At 34.6% G+C, this 15,126-nt stretch overlaps 1 protein-coding gene across 3 annotated transcripts in view; it reads left to right on the top strand.

Annotated features, from left to right (window-relative positions):
* Positions 1 to 15,126, top strand: part of LOC106620796 (nitric oxide synthase) — a 263,001-nt gene that overhangs the window by 161,615 nt on the left and 86,260 nt on the right. For all 3 annotated transcript variants that reach the window (XM_070106373.1, XM_070106375.1, XM_070106374.1), the window contains 2 exons: positions 918 to 1,092; positions 6,480 to 6,661. In XM_070106373.1, the coding sequence (XP_069962474.1) occupies positions 918 to 1,092; positions 6,480 to 6,661 (357 nt within the window). The remainder of the gene's footprint in view (positions 1 to 917; positions 1,093 to 6,479; positions 6,662 to 15,126) is intronic.

Here is a 15,126-nt window from a genome sequence, read left to right as displayed (position 1 = left end):
AGGTTCCGTTCTGGTAATTTCGATGTCAAAGATGCACCACGCGTCGGGAAGCCTGTCGTCGAAAATTGCGATAAAATCATGGAAATGACGTGAGCACTTATTTAATTGCTGAGGAACTAAAGATAAGCCAGAAAACCGTTTGGAACCATTTGCATAACCTTGGATTCAAAAAGAAGCTCGATGTTTGGCTGCCACACGAACTAACGCAAAAACATGATGGACCGAATTTTCATCTGCGAATCGCTGCTGAATCGCAACAAAATCGACCCGTTTCTGAAGCGGATTGTGACTGGCGATGAAAAATGAGTCACTTACGACAACATCGAGCGCAAACGGTCGTGGTCAAAGCTCGGGGAAGCGGCCTAGACGGTGGCCAAGACCGGAGTGACGGCCAGGAAGGTTTTGCTGTGTGTTTGGTGGGATTGGCAAGGAATCATCTACTACGAGCTGCTCCCCTATGGCCAAACGCTCAATTCGGCCCTCTACTGCCAACAACTGGAGAGGGGTATAATGAAGTTGGCATCTCGTTGGCAACAAGTTTATGAACAAAACGGCGCATATTTGACTTAAATCGCATAAATGTACACAAAGTTATCATCTTTTGAAAAATCAATAAAAAACCGAACGAACTTTTTACTTTACCTTATATATTAGGTAACGAGTAGGTATACCATTTGACTATGCGAGAGTTCGGTTACATCCGAATTTAGCTCTTTCTTACTAATGATTTTTACTTTTTATAATAATATATGATTATTTATAGTAATATATATTATTATATTTGAATATATAACTTATGTAACAATAATTTATTATTTATTTTAATAATTATTATTTTTTAGGAGATTTTAGGGGATTTAAATCAACTGTGTGATTATATAACTATTTAGTTGATAATTTTGCTTTTTTTCTTACAGATTTGAGTGGTTTGCAGAATTGAGTCTGCGTTGGTATGCTGTACCAGCAGTTTCGTCGATGCTTTTTGATGTTGGCGGTCTTCAGTTCACAGCGACTACATTCAGCGGATGGTACATGTCAACGGAAATTGGCTGTCGGAATTTGTGTGACATAAATCGTCGAAATATGTTAGAGGTGAATACTGAAGATAATTACCTATTATATTGATAAATCGTTGCGTAAATGTGTTAAATTAATAAATCATCGGTTACAACTTGAAATAAAAATTTTTAAAAAAGGGTGTGAAGCCGAATACTAAGCACTCTCGTAAGTTTTATAAATTAAAGACTTGTAAAACAGTTCGAGATGACCGAAGAACGTTATTATAAAAAGTCTTGCTTATGATAAATCGACATAATATCATCAGAGTTTTCACACATCAGAAGTCAAATATAGGTTGTAAATGTAAAAAACCTAGTGACAATAAAAATGGCATTATATGAAAAATAGTAGTGATTGTAGTGCAATTTCACCAATTTTAAACATAATATTAATCATAAGGATGTGATGGAAATATAATTAAAGTTTAAATCGGATCAGCTTAGAGATATAGGTCCCTATTATGAGTTGCAATCGATCTTTGATCTTCGCTTTTTGATGTAGCAAAGTGTGAGAAAATTACTAAAAATGTAATTTTTTTGCTTTTGTATTTAGTTTTGGTAACTAAGCTCTAGATTAATTGATTTTTTATTAATTTCATGAAAGTCTAAAGTCGTAAGTACACCGGAGCAACTTGAAAAGTTGGTTTCACTGATGGGAGAAAATCCCCAATTAGCTGAAGGCATTTGCTCAAAGGTTCAGGGAAAGAGTTCACGCCTTAACTTAATTGAGTAGGACCACCTACAAGACCGACAGCAAACAAAAGCTCAATATAGAGTAACAGGTGGAGGACTAAATGTATACACCAACTTTGAAGAGGCTATAATCGGTATACAGCTATACAGTTCGCGAAAATAAAAACGGGCGTGCACGAGACAAAAACCAAAAAAGTGCTTCAAAGCAGAGAGGCTAAAGTTGTTAGAAGTACAGACCAGTGCTCAGAACAATTTTTATGTAGAGCTAATTGCGAATGTAGAGGAAATTAAAAAAGTGTTACAGAAACACAAGAATGTATTAATAACAAGTAAGGAAGGGCTAAGTTCGGATGTAACCGAACATTTTATACTCTTGCAAAGTCAAATGGTATACTCGTTTGAGATTTCTTTGTGGATTGACTGATATTTTCGGTAGAAGGTCAACTATAGGCACTGGGGTCCACATATTCAGTACCTAGGGGCTTGAACAGTTTTGGTTCGATTTAGAGAATTTTTGGTCACAAGGTGGCATACTTTAAACGTATTATTCACGCAAAGTTTTACGCCGATATAATCATTGTTGCTTGATTTGCATAGTGGAAAGTGAAAGAATCAAGTGGTATTTAAAATGGTGTCATATGGAAAATAGGCGTGGTTGTAATCCGATTTCGCCCATTTTCGCACTATGACATAGAAACATGAAAAGAACGTTACGCACCGAATTTGGTTGAAATCGGTTAAGCAGATCTCAAGATATGGGTTTTCACCTAAAAGTGGGCTGTGCCACGCCCACTGTCTAATTTTGAACGCGGTTCCTATAAAGTCATCTTATACCATCTCAGAGATAAAATTTAATGTCTCTGACGTATTTAGTGCTTGATTTATCGCGCTTTTAGTAGTTTTTAACAGTACCGTTATATGGGGAGTGGGCGGAGTTGCCACCCGATTTCAACTATTTTCACACCGTCAATAGAAGTGCTAAAAACATTTGCTTCTAGTAAATTTTGTTATTATAGCATTAGCGGTTTAGGAGATATGCACATTAAACCTATTAGAGGCGGGACCACGCCGACTTTAAAAAAAAAAGTTCTAACTGTAGATGCATCTCCCTAATGTGATCCTGTGTACCAAATAATAGTCTTGTATCTTATTGCGGAGCTTAGTTATGGCAAGTTATTTGTTTTTGATTAATGGCGTTTTGTGGGCGTGGCAGTGGCCCGATTCGCCCATCTGCAATACCAACCGTCTCACGGTACCAAGAAACATGTCTACCAAGTCTCATAAAGATATTTCAATTTTTACTCAAGTTAGAGCTTGCACGGACGGACAGACGGACGGACGGACAGACAGTCACCCGGATTTCAACTCGTCTTTTCATCCTGATCATTTATATATATATAACCCTATATCTAACTCGATTAGTTTTAGGTGATACAAACAACCGTTAGGTGAACAAAACTATTATACTCTGTAGCAACAGGTTGCGAGAGTATAAAAAGCATCAATAAAATGAAAAGACAATCAAAGAACTGTTGCTGTTACAACTCAAAGTTGCGCTCCTGGAGATGAAGAAAAAAAGCTGCCAAGAACGTAACTTTATAATTTAATTTTATTTTAGTATAAGTGCCATGAAGGAATTCAAGTGACGTTTTTTTAGAATTATTTATTACTATTAGAATTAGGACTTTTTAAACTGTAAGAGAAATGATTAAGTGTTGTTTTTTTGCATGTGATGAATTTAACAAGAATTTGAAATTTTAAGTGAATTTGTGATAGTTGTTGTTATGAAATAGCCTGTATGTAAGAAACCAAAAATAGTTATTACTTTAATAAAATAAAATCTGGAGTAACTACTTCTGAATTTATTTCAATATTGTTTCTATCAATTTCTTGAAATTTCATTTCTAATATGTTCTGCTTCTGAGTTGTTAACAGATTCCATTTCAACAACTTCACATCATTGTCCTACATCGGTAATTTATACATAATAAATCAAGCACAACCTTGCAAAGCTGTATACTCGTTCATAATTTGTGTTGTTGCTGAATGAAGTACCTATAGCCCCCGGATTTTTCGCATTTACATACCGCATTTTCATTGTATGATCGCATACCTAGAATAGGCACATTTCAACATTTGCAATCATAAATTAATAATACATATGCGCATATGTAAACTTACAACCATAGCATTAATGCTGAAGAATTCAAGATCTCAAGATCATCCAGCATTTCTGGTAGCACGAAGCTTAGTTGTCGTACAAGTGTAGCCAGTTTCAGTATATTTGGTATGGATTTGGCTGCGTACCATGCTGCAGCATATCCTGTGTAGTGGACAACAAATTCACAAAGGCCTTTTTAGATAAACGAAACTTTTTTATAAAACTAAAAACAAATTTTCCTGAATGCTGTGAATGCTAAAAAAATTTGAAGATTACATTTACGCAGTCGAATCCATATCTATAGGTTGGAAGTATCCCCAATCGTTTTCTGGTTCTGGCCAGCTCAAACAAGCTTTCATCGTCTGATGAATCATCGAAATATAACTCCGTCGTACTCATTTTTACCTACATTTTCGTCAACAGGCTTTCTTTTCCCTTTATTTTCGCTTGCTCATATAGTAAACAAAAAGTCCCAGCTGTTAGAAATTTGCTATTGCGCACAACTCAGACATATCTGGGGACGTGCTCGACCGCTTTCAACCAAATTCGGTAGGTAGCATTATCTTAGCTGCGCGAAAATTGGTGAAATCGGACTACAACAATATTTTAAATTCCATCTGATTCTTTTTCCTTCTAGTATGTATACAAATTAAGCACCAATAAATATATCGGGATACAACTTTGCACAAATGCTTCCTTTGAAGTGTGCCAGCTTAACTTTTTATCGAAAATGTCGGTCAATCTGTAAGATGTATTATAGAAACTCAGAGAGGATCCTTATCTGATAACAATATGCCGGTTTGCCAAAAATGTTTTGAGAAATTCAATCATTCCATAGTCCCCATATACTTAATAGAAAAATTTGAGAACTTCCGGCGAGTTATCTTAATGAAATTCAAAGAGCGTGTTCTAATAACAATGTATCATTGTGCATAAAATGGATAAAATCGGGTGAAATTTCGAGATAACTTTTTCTGTTAATAATATGTGGTAATGACCAAAATAGATAAAAGCGGTTCAATACTATCCCTATCTCTCATATACCTAATATAAAGTTTTATTTTACTGTCAGTAACTGTATGTATATAAATCAATTAAGGCCTACTTCATAAAATTTATAAGATGTTTGCCTGTCTGCCAAAGTATCAACGCGTTGTAACGTTGTTGTTGGGCATAGCTGGTATAAAATCATCTGAAGTGATATACTGTCTATATCGTATATCAAAAGGCATCAATCGATATCAATATCATTTATTAATATTTCTCAAATACTTATTTACCGATATATACTCGGTGTAGATTCAAGTAAGGCATCGACTGTTCTCATTTTTTTAGGAACTTACGAAATATGGTTTGTAATGGGTAGATGCAGTCTTCTCGGACTGTACAGATATAAAAAAAAACAAGTCAGGAAGGGCTAAGTTCGGATGTAACCGAACATTTTATACTCTCGCAAAGTCAATGGATTGACTGATATTTTCGGTAGAAGTTCAACTATAAGCACTGGGGTCCACATATTTTGTACTTAGGGGCTTGAACAGTTTTGGTTCGATTTAGACAATTTTTGGTCACAAGGTGGCATTCGTTAAACGTATTATTCACGCAAAGTTTTACCCCGAGATAATCATTGTTACTTGATATGCATAGTGGAACGTGAAAGAATCAGATTAAATTGAAAATGGTGCTTTATGAGAAATAGACGTGGTTGTAATCCGATTTCGCCCATTTTCGCACTATAACATAAAAATATGCAAAAAACGTTATGCACCCAATTTGGTTGAAAGCGGTGCCACGCCCACTGACTAATTTTGAACGCGGTTCCTATAAAGTCAGCTCATATCATCAAAGAGATAAAATTTAATGTCTCTGGCTTGTTAAGTGCTTGATTTATCGCGCTTTTGGTAGTTTTTAACAGTACCGTTATATGGGGAGTGGGCGGAGTTGCTACTTGATTTCACCCATTTTCACACTGTGGGTAGAGGTTTTAAAAACATTTGCTTCCAATGAATTTTGTTATTATAGCATTAGCGGTTTAGGAGATATGCACATTAAACCTATTAGGGACGGGACCACGCCCACTTTTTAAAAATTTAGCTGCAGATGCCCCTCTCTAATGTGATACTGTGTACCAAATAACAGTCTTGTATCTTATTGCGGAGTTTAGTTATGGCAGTTTATTTGTTTTTGATTAATGGCGTTTTGTGGGTGTGGCAGTGGTCCGATTGTGCCCATCTGCAATACCAACCGTCTCACGGTACCAAGAAACATGCCTACCAAGTTTCATAAAGATATCTCAATTTTTACTCAAGTTAGAGCTTGCACGGACGGACGGACGGACGGACGGACAGACAGTCACCTGGATTTCAACTCGTCTCTTCATCCTGATCATTTATATATATACATATAACCCTATATCTAACTCGATTAGTTTTAGGTGATATAAACAACCGTTAGGTGAACAAAACTATTGTACTCTGTAGCAACAGGTTGCGAGAGTATAACAATAATTATCAGAACCGCTATTAATTTCTTATATTTATTCATTGTTTGTACGTTTTCCGTTTCAGACCATTGCTTTGAAGATGAATTTGGATACTCGTACACCAACCTCACTGTGGAAAGATAAAGCTGTCGTAGAAGTAAATATAGCCGTGCTGCATTCTTATCAAAGTCACAATATCACAATAGTCGATCATCACACGGCCAGTGAAAGTTTCATGAAACACTTTGAGAATGAATCAAAATTGCGGTAAGTTTATCTGTCAATATACAAGTGTTATGTTGTATGCACAATTCTGCTACTTAATTGTTTGCAAAATGCATAGCAAATTCAGTTTTAGGCTTAGTTTTTATCAACAGAAATAAATCTTTTCAGTTTTATTTGTTCATAATACTATACGTGAATTTATCTGCTTAGGGTACAAAAATTTCAAAAACCAAAACATAAACTTAAAACAAAAAGAAAGAAGTTCGGGTGTAACCGAACATTTTATGCTCTTGCAACATGCAATTATCATTGTCGGCTAAATACCTTAAATGGTTGGCAAAACTTTATATTAAACAAGTAAGGAAGAGCGAAGTTCGAGCGTAACCGAACATTTCATACTCTTGTAACTTGCAAGGATCAAATACGCCTTCAGCTGCATAAGGGAAGTTCCCACCCTATTTTATCCTCTTTCAATTTTATTAGGATAACTCACATATTTACCGATATATGCAGTATAAAATCCACCGGAACTTCGAAAATCATTCTATTAAGTATATGGGGGCTGAGGGAATTATTATCCGCTTCAACCCATTTTTAACAGACAGACACACTATTATCCCGAAAGGATTCTCTCTTAATTTCTATAATATACTCACCGATTGAACGCTATTTTCGATAAAAAGTTCGCAATAGGAACTGGGGTCCACATATTCGGTATATGGGGCTAAAATAGTTTCGGTCCGATTTGGACAATTTTTGGTTATAAGGTGGAACATCTCAAAGGGACTATTTGTGCAAAGTTTTATTAGGATATATTGATTGGTTTTAGATTTGTATACTGGAAAATGAAGGACTTATTGTATGCATTTTAGGATAGAATTATCTACCGAATTTGGTTGAAATCGGTTGAGTAGCTCCCGAGATATGGGATTTCATCTAAATGTGGGCGCCGCTCCGTCCATCGTTCAAATTTAACACCGCCTCCTATTAAGCCCTTTTGTACATCTCAGGCGTAACATTTTATTTATAGTTTTTAACAAATACGTTACATGGGGAGTTAGCAGGGTTATAATCTAAATTAACTAATTTTCACAGGATTAGGATACCAAAGAGATATGCCCCGAACGAATTTGGTTATTAAAGCTTAAACGGCTTAGAAGATATGTACATTAAAATTATTAGAGGTGGGTAATCTGCAATACCAACCTTCCCTGAGTGCCAGGGAATATGTGTACCAAGCTTCATCAAGATATCTCAATTTTTACGCAAGTTATTGCATAGACTGACAGACGGACATAGAGACAGTCACTCGGAATTTAACTCGTCTTGTCATCCTGAGCATTTTTACATATATATACGAGTATAACCCTATATCTAACTCTATTATTTTTAGGTGATACAAACAACCGTTAGTTTTGCTCACTATTATATGCTGTAGCTACATGTTGCAAGTAAGGACGGGCTAAGTGCGGCTAAATATCTTCAGATGTTGGCAACCTTTTATATTAAACATGTAAGGTAGGGCTAGGTTCGGGTGTAACATTTTATACTCTCCCAACTTGCATTGAGCCTTGGGGGAACTGAGTACCACTGAAAACCAGTGAGAAACATTGAGAACTAAAGATAGTCACAGAGAACCAGGGAGGGCCACTGAGAACAAGGGTGTACCAGGGCGAACCAGTGAATACCAGGGAGAACTAGTGAGAACCACTGAGACCATTTAAATCCCAGGACTCCAGACCAGAATTCGGAAGAGCTACCGATAAATAAAAATTATATTTTATTTCTGAAATTATGTATTATATTATATACATATACAATTATATCTGAATTAAGATCCTCCGAATCCGTTTTTTTAGTTATAGTTTCAAGTTTTTAGATTTAGTTATAGTTGCTATAGGAAATACTCCTGTGAAGGGTATTATTCATTCGGTACAGTCCAATTTTAAATTTTTCTTTCCTCTTGTACTCTTGCAACATTTTTTTTATAGTTTTGTTTACCTAACTCTTGTTTGTATTAGCTAAAAATAATAGATTTAGATATAGGGTTATATTTATATATATAAATGATCAGGATCATGAGACGAGTTGAAATCCGGGGGACTGTCTGTCTGTCCGTTTGTCCGTCCGTCGGTCTGTCCGTCCGTGCAAGCGATAACTTGAGTAAAAAGTGAGGACGAGTGTGTATATGGACGTAATCAGACCACTGCCACGCCCACAAAACCGCATTAATCGAAAACCTATAAATTGCCATAACTAAGCAGCAAATGAAAAACTGTAATTTGGTACAACTTTGTGACTTGAAATTTTTTAATTAATAGGTTAAATGTATATTTCTCCCAAACTATTCACGCTATATCACCCAAATTTGCATAGGACATATCATTTCAACACCTTTTGCAACAGCATGGAAATTAGTAAAATCAGATGATAACGCCCACTCCCCATTAAAAATGTTTTGTCAAAAACTATTAACACTGCGATAAATCAATAGCGAAATGTATGGAAGCTGGGTAATTCATGTATCGATATCGCACATTTTCAGCATTATACTCAACATATCCAATATTATACTTTTACTTAATTTTGCGAGGGTATCTTATGTATTGACATATATCGGTCAATACGGTATAAAGCCAACAGGAAGTTTGAAATTTTTATACATATTGTTATATATGGTATGGGAATATTTTGCTCCGATTTTATCTTTCGTAATTTTGGTATTGCAATATATTATATAATAACCAGAAATAGAGGCTTTCTGAATTTCATTAAGAAACCTTAATCCATACTTTAGGTATGTTATGGTATAGAATTATTCCCTTGATTTCTTCCATTTTAGGCAAGAGCCTACACTAACCAAAGATACTCCGAATTTCATTAATATTTCTTACAAATTGACCGATAGATGCGAAAGTTCGAAAATATTTATATAACGTTTTTGGAGGATGAGGAATATATTGACCCAATTTCACCCAGGGCATGCAGTCATCACAAAAATATTCTCTCCGACCTTTAATGCTATAACTCACAGATTGACCGATATGCTCGGTAAAAATCAGCCAATTGCACTGGAGTCCGGATATTTAGTGTCTGGGTTTTTGAAAAGTTATAGTCCAATTTCGACATGTTCATGCGTAAGATGAAATACCTTGCGTGCTCTATTTGTACAAAGTTTTAATCTGATAACTTCATTGATGTTTGATTTTTATGGTATACTGTAAGGTGAAAGAAACAGAAGGAGTTTAAGACTTTGTTTAATTTCGATTTCACCCAGTGCATGAGGAAATGCTAAAAAGAATTCTTCTTAACAAGTTTGGTTGATTTAGCTTCAGCGGTTTCGAACATATGTACATTAAATCATTTATTGGACGAGACCATGCCCACTTTAAACATTTTTAACTCACAGGAGCTCCTCGCTAGTGTGATTCCCTATACCACAATACAGTTTGGTTTCTTAATTTAGTGCTCAAGAATCAATGCAATCAGCCTTTCCATTTCTCTATCGCCGATATACATTATATAAAAGCAAGTGTACTTAAGTTTTGTGCATTAACTTAAAGTTTAAATATTCGAATTTTGGTGTCGAGTCATCTTTTGTCTTGAAACCCTGTCTTGGTTTTGAACTTTAATTAAAACTTATTATTTTTATGTTCGTTTTCAATATTATTTATTATTATTAATATTATATTAATACACTAATTAATTATATATCTACTAGATTTTGTTTTACTTACTTTTTTATTTAATATTCTTTTAATCTTTCTCTAATCTAATCTTTGTTGTTTATTTTGTCGTGTAAATTCCCCAACTGAAACATTATAGGCGAGTCAGATCAATACGTTTCATGCTGGCTTTGTGATGGGCTAGTCCATATTAAATGTGCTGGACTGACAGGTAGGGACTTAGATTCTATTGACGACTGTAAGGGATTGCGTTGGTCCGGTTTAAATTGTAGATCAATTGAAATCGATATAACCCTCATCGTAAAATTTAGGCACTACCAAAAATTGTTCAAATCTTTTTAGTGCCGAATCCTTCAAACCTGCCCCTAAGCATAAACATCCTTTCAATGAAGTAATACTTAGTTATTCTGTACAGAAGAGTACGTCCACTCCAATTGACCATATAAATCTCTGTTCTCCTTGCCCTCAAGGTGATAAGCCGTCAACTTCCAAAGAGTTCAATTCCCAAAAAGCACTACAAAATAGTAATAAGTGCCTTACAATTCCAGAGGCTCTCCTTAATTACTTATTAGCATCTGTTAAAAATTTGGTGGTTATTCCACCTAAAAAATCTTTATTTATTTCTAGACATGCCTTCACCAAGGTATCCGTACATAAAGTCTTACATTTCGTCGCGCTTAAAATTTGATGATATCAATATCCGTTAGTTTAACTTCAGTTATGATAGAAGTATATCATCGTTTAAAATAGATCTTAGATAGCTCATTCTAGCCACCCGTGGCTTTTGTACGTGAATTTAAGTCTAAACTTAGAAATCATAATGAGGAAAACATTATTAAATTACCGAAACCACACATATAAAAAACTGATTGGTAGAAATTCGCTGAGCATTTACTATCAAGAGGTTAGAGGTCTTTATACAAAACTAACCGACTTGTACTTAAACAGTTCCAATTTTAATTTTCATAGAATTGGATTTCCAGAAACATGGTTAACACTTCACATTTTTGATAATGAGATTTTAAACAGCGAATTTCAAATATTTAGATTTGATCGACTGAACATTTAAATTTAAATGTATTAGAGTCTATAATAATAGTTGCTTTATTTATTTAACCCTATCTTTTATACCACCCCATTAGGACTTATCGGTAACCCGATAACCGTTTTACAAGATTTAAATTTACCGTGTGCCTCATGGATAGCTATATATGTCGTACCGGTTTCCAATCGATCATATTTTAATGAGTTTTTGGAAAAAATTTCCGAGTTGGGTCTGAACCAATGGTAAATTGGTACATGCTTAGATTTAGTATACGTTGATACCTCTTCAAAGTATTCCGTTATTCAGAGTAGTCCACTTGTTCTACCAGAAGACTCGTATCATCCGGCTTATCTCTCGAAATCAAAGGCAATGTACGGGATAGTAATCATCAAACTTCTAGCTTCTGTACTCGGTTTAACTTTGTCAAAGTTAATTTTAACAAGTAAGGAAGGGCTAAGTTCGTACTAACCGAATATTTTATACTCTCGCAAAGTAAAATGGTATACTCATTTGAGATTTCTTTATATATTTTAATAATTAGAAGTAGGAACTGTTGCCTCAGTTATTTACATTCACAGTGAAATTTATTAGAGCTATTTGTAAATCGTTCTTGTGCTTTGTTGTATACGCTTATAACTGATTTTATATAGAATGCATTACAACTGTATTGAGGAGTATGAAAAGAAATCGTTTTTGGACTATGAATAACATATTTTATTTATTATATCGATATTATTATACATGTTTAGCTTAAAAGTAATAAATATTAACAACTTTAAAAATTATATTATTATATTAATTTGCACATAATATTTACAATATTAAACATACATTTTTATAGAGATTCTTATACATATATCCAAATTATATTTCTTTTCTCCTTATAAAGGGTGTTTTTTAGAGGTATAGAACTTTAAATTGCAATAAAACAACGATGGATTATTCGATTGACATAAATTTTATTTATCCGAAAGATAATCTTGTGGCATTACATTTTAAATATGATTTCTGGCATATGACCGCCACGGCTGGCTCGGTTGTAGTCCAATGTGGACGTCCAATATTCGATGACTTTTTCCAACATTTGTGGCCGTATATCGGCAATAATAGGAGAATGTTGTCTTCCATATAGTTAAGCGCTTGTGGCTTATGCTCATAGACCAATGACCTTACAGAACCCCACAGAAAGTAGTCTAGCGGTTTAAATCACAAGATCTTGGAGACCAATTCACAGGTCCAAAACGAGAAATTAAGAGGTCACCAAACGAGTCTTTCAATAACTCGATTATGGCACGAGCTGTGTGACATGTTGCGCCGTCTTGTTGGAACCACAGCTCCGGGACATCATGGTTGTTCAATTCAGGAATGAAAAAGTTAGTAATCATGGCTTTATACCGATATATAAGAAGTACACGGACCAATGATTCCATCAGCCCATAAAGCGCAAAAACAGTCAGTTTTTCTGGATGTAACGGTGTTTCGACATACACTTAAGGATTAGATTCACTACAAGTGCGGCAGTTTTGTTTGTTGACGCAGCTATTCAACCAGAACCAGTGGACGAGAAAATGAATGTAGTGCGCGATACGTATTCCGCACATAACCATTATTTTCGAAATTGCACTATTAGCAAGCTTTGTTCAGGCGTGAGTCTATTCATGATGAATTGCCAAACCAAACTGATAATAAATCACTTGACAGCTGTTAAATCGGTTGCCATCTTGAAGAGTAATGCCAACTTAAAGTGTATACCTCGAAAAAAGACACCCGTTACTATATCATTTCTATCATATATTTATACAATAATGTCTTAAATAATAACAAATAATACATATAATTTAAATTTTTTAACTTAGAATTTTTATATATTTTTCTTAAAATTTTCTTAAAAACTACTGTCAAAATTGCTATACCATTCTAATTCGATTATATTTGAAGAAAAAATTAAGTACAATTGCACTAAGTATGAAAACTTTAGTTTGAAATAGAGACACATCACAGACAAATACTGTCATAATAGCTGTGTACTGTCTCAACGGAAATTGCTTTAACATGGGAAGGAGCTATGTTTGAAAATGCCCAATCAATTTGTGTACCGGCACCATTATACACAAAGCAGGGAACTAAAGTTTTTTTCTTAGAGCAGATTTCCTATTGTAGTCCATGTAGCTATTAAACAAATGTAAAAATCTCCAATAGTTGCACAGTTTGATTGCATTACTCAGAAGTAATAATAATAACCCAACGATTACCCTCCTCCCGCCCAACCGACGCGAGGGGCGCAATCCGCATACGTGCGGAATTAGCCGAGTCAGAAAAGGCAAGAGAGTTTTTTAAGTGTTGAGATCTAAAACTGCTCAGCTACAGAAGCAAAAATTTCAACAGCCAAGATTTAAAGTTACAATATAATAAATTGTTACATTTTCATTTATTAAGTGAAAACAATAAAGTCTTTTTAATTTTGAAAAATGAGTCAGATAAGTCGAATGTGCTGGAATGAGAATTAAAATCATGACATATACAGCGGAATGGCTCGTTTAGTTCAAAATTTGATCTACAGGCTTTTAGCAGTAAAGGTCTAAACTGCCTCGAAAGGCGAACTGGGATATTAAATTTAATTTCAGACAGGAGAAAAGAACTACAAACTGTTATATTCAAAATTTTCACTAAGAATATTATGCCAAGCATTTCCCTACGACTAGAAAGTGTAGGTAGATAAATAAGTTTTAAGCGACTAGTGTATGGAGGTAGACTTACCCTAGAATCCCATCGGAAATGCGCAAAGGCGAAAAGTAAAAATTGTTTTTGAACAGACTCTAACTTGTCAGAATGGATTTGGTAGTTAGGGTTCCATACAACAGAGGCATATTCCAATATAGGTCTAACCAAAGTTGTATAAAATGTTTTAGTAATATACGGATCTTTAAATTCTTTAGACCAACGTTTAACAAAACTGAGGACAGCTTTTGCTTTCAAGACCATGGTATCAATGTGAATACTAAAATTAAGCTTAGGGCCCATATTAACTCCCAAATCAACATAATTAAAAACTTGCTCTAGAATATAGTGTTTTATTACATAAGAAGAGTGGTTCACAGATCTACGGGAAAAGCAAACCGTTTTACATTTATTGAGATTTAATGGCAAATCATCTCTATCACACCAAGCAACCAAATTGTTTAAGTCTGTTTGCAACAGACACCTTTCATCAGTTGAAGTGTATGATTCAAAAAGCTTTACGTCGTCAGCGTATAATAAAATTTTTGAGAATTAAGGAACAATTAAATATCTGACAGAGAAAGCTGTCTAGAATTTCTGTATAGAACCAGAATATTAATATTGAAACATTTAAACAAATCCGCTTCTAAAACTTGGCGGCCTGAGTAAATTTTCTTTACAGCCTTTTGTTCTAAAGAGCTAGCACTACCATGCTATGCATTTATTATATTATAATGGCCAGTTTATTTCTGTTGCTTGTTTCCGTGCTATCTATCTTCAGCTCGTTAATTGGAGTAAATCCTGGTATATCAAAATTTTCGCAAGGATAACTCCCTAAATACAGGATCCGATTAAGAAAATTTGTTGGGAGGAATAAAATTTCCTGTGATGAATTGACCTTCGGCAGTAGTAGCTCGACTACTAGCGACATAAATTGAAGCTCTAGGCAATTCATAGGGCCAATTCAATTAAAGGGGGTAGTTTAATAAGTCTAATATTACAATCAGATTCAGTGCCATTATCTGTTGAATATTCACCATTAATATTTGGGTTTATTT

Source organism: Bactrocera oleae, chromosome 3, assembly GCF_042242935.1.
Source record: "Bactrocera oleae isolate idBacOlea1 chromosome 3, idBacOlea1, whole genome shotgun sequence".
In the NCBI taxonomy this organism is placed as follows: Eukaryota; Metazoa; Arthropoda; class Insecta; order Diptera; family Tephritidae; genus Bactrocera; species Bactrocera oleae.
Note: the sequence above shows the minus strand (reverse complement) of the source record. Positions and strands in the feature narration are given on the sequence as shown.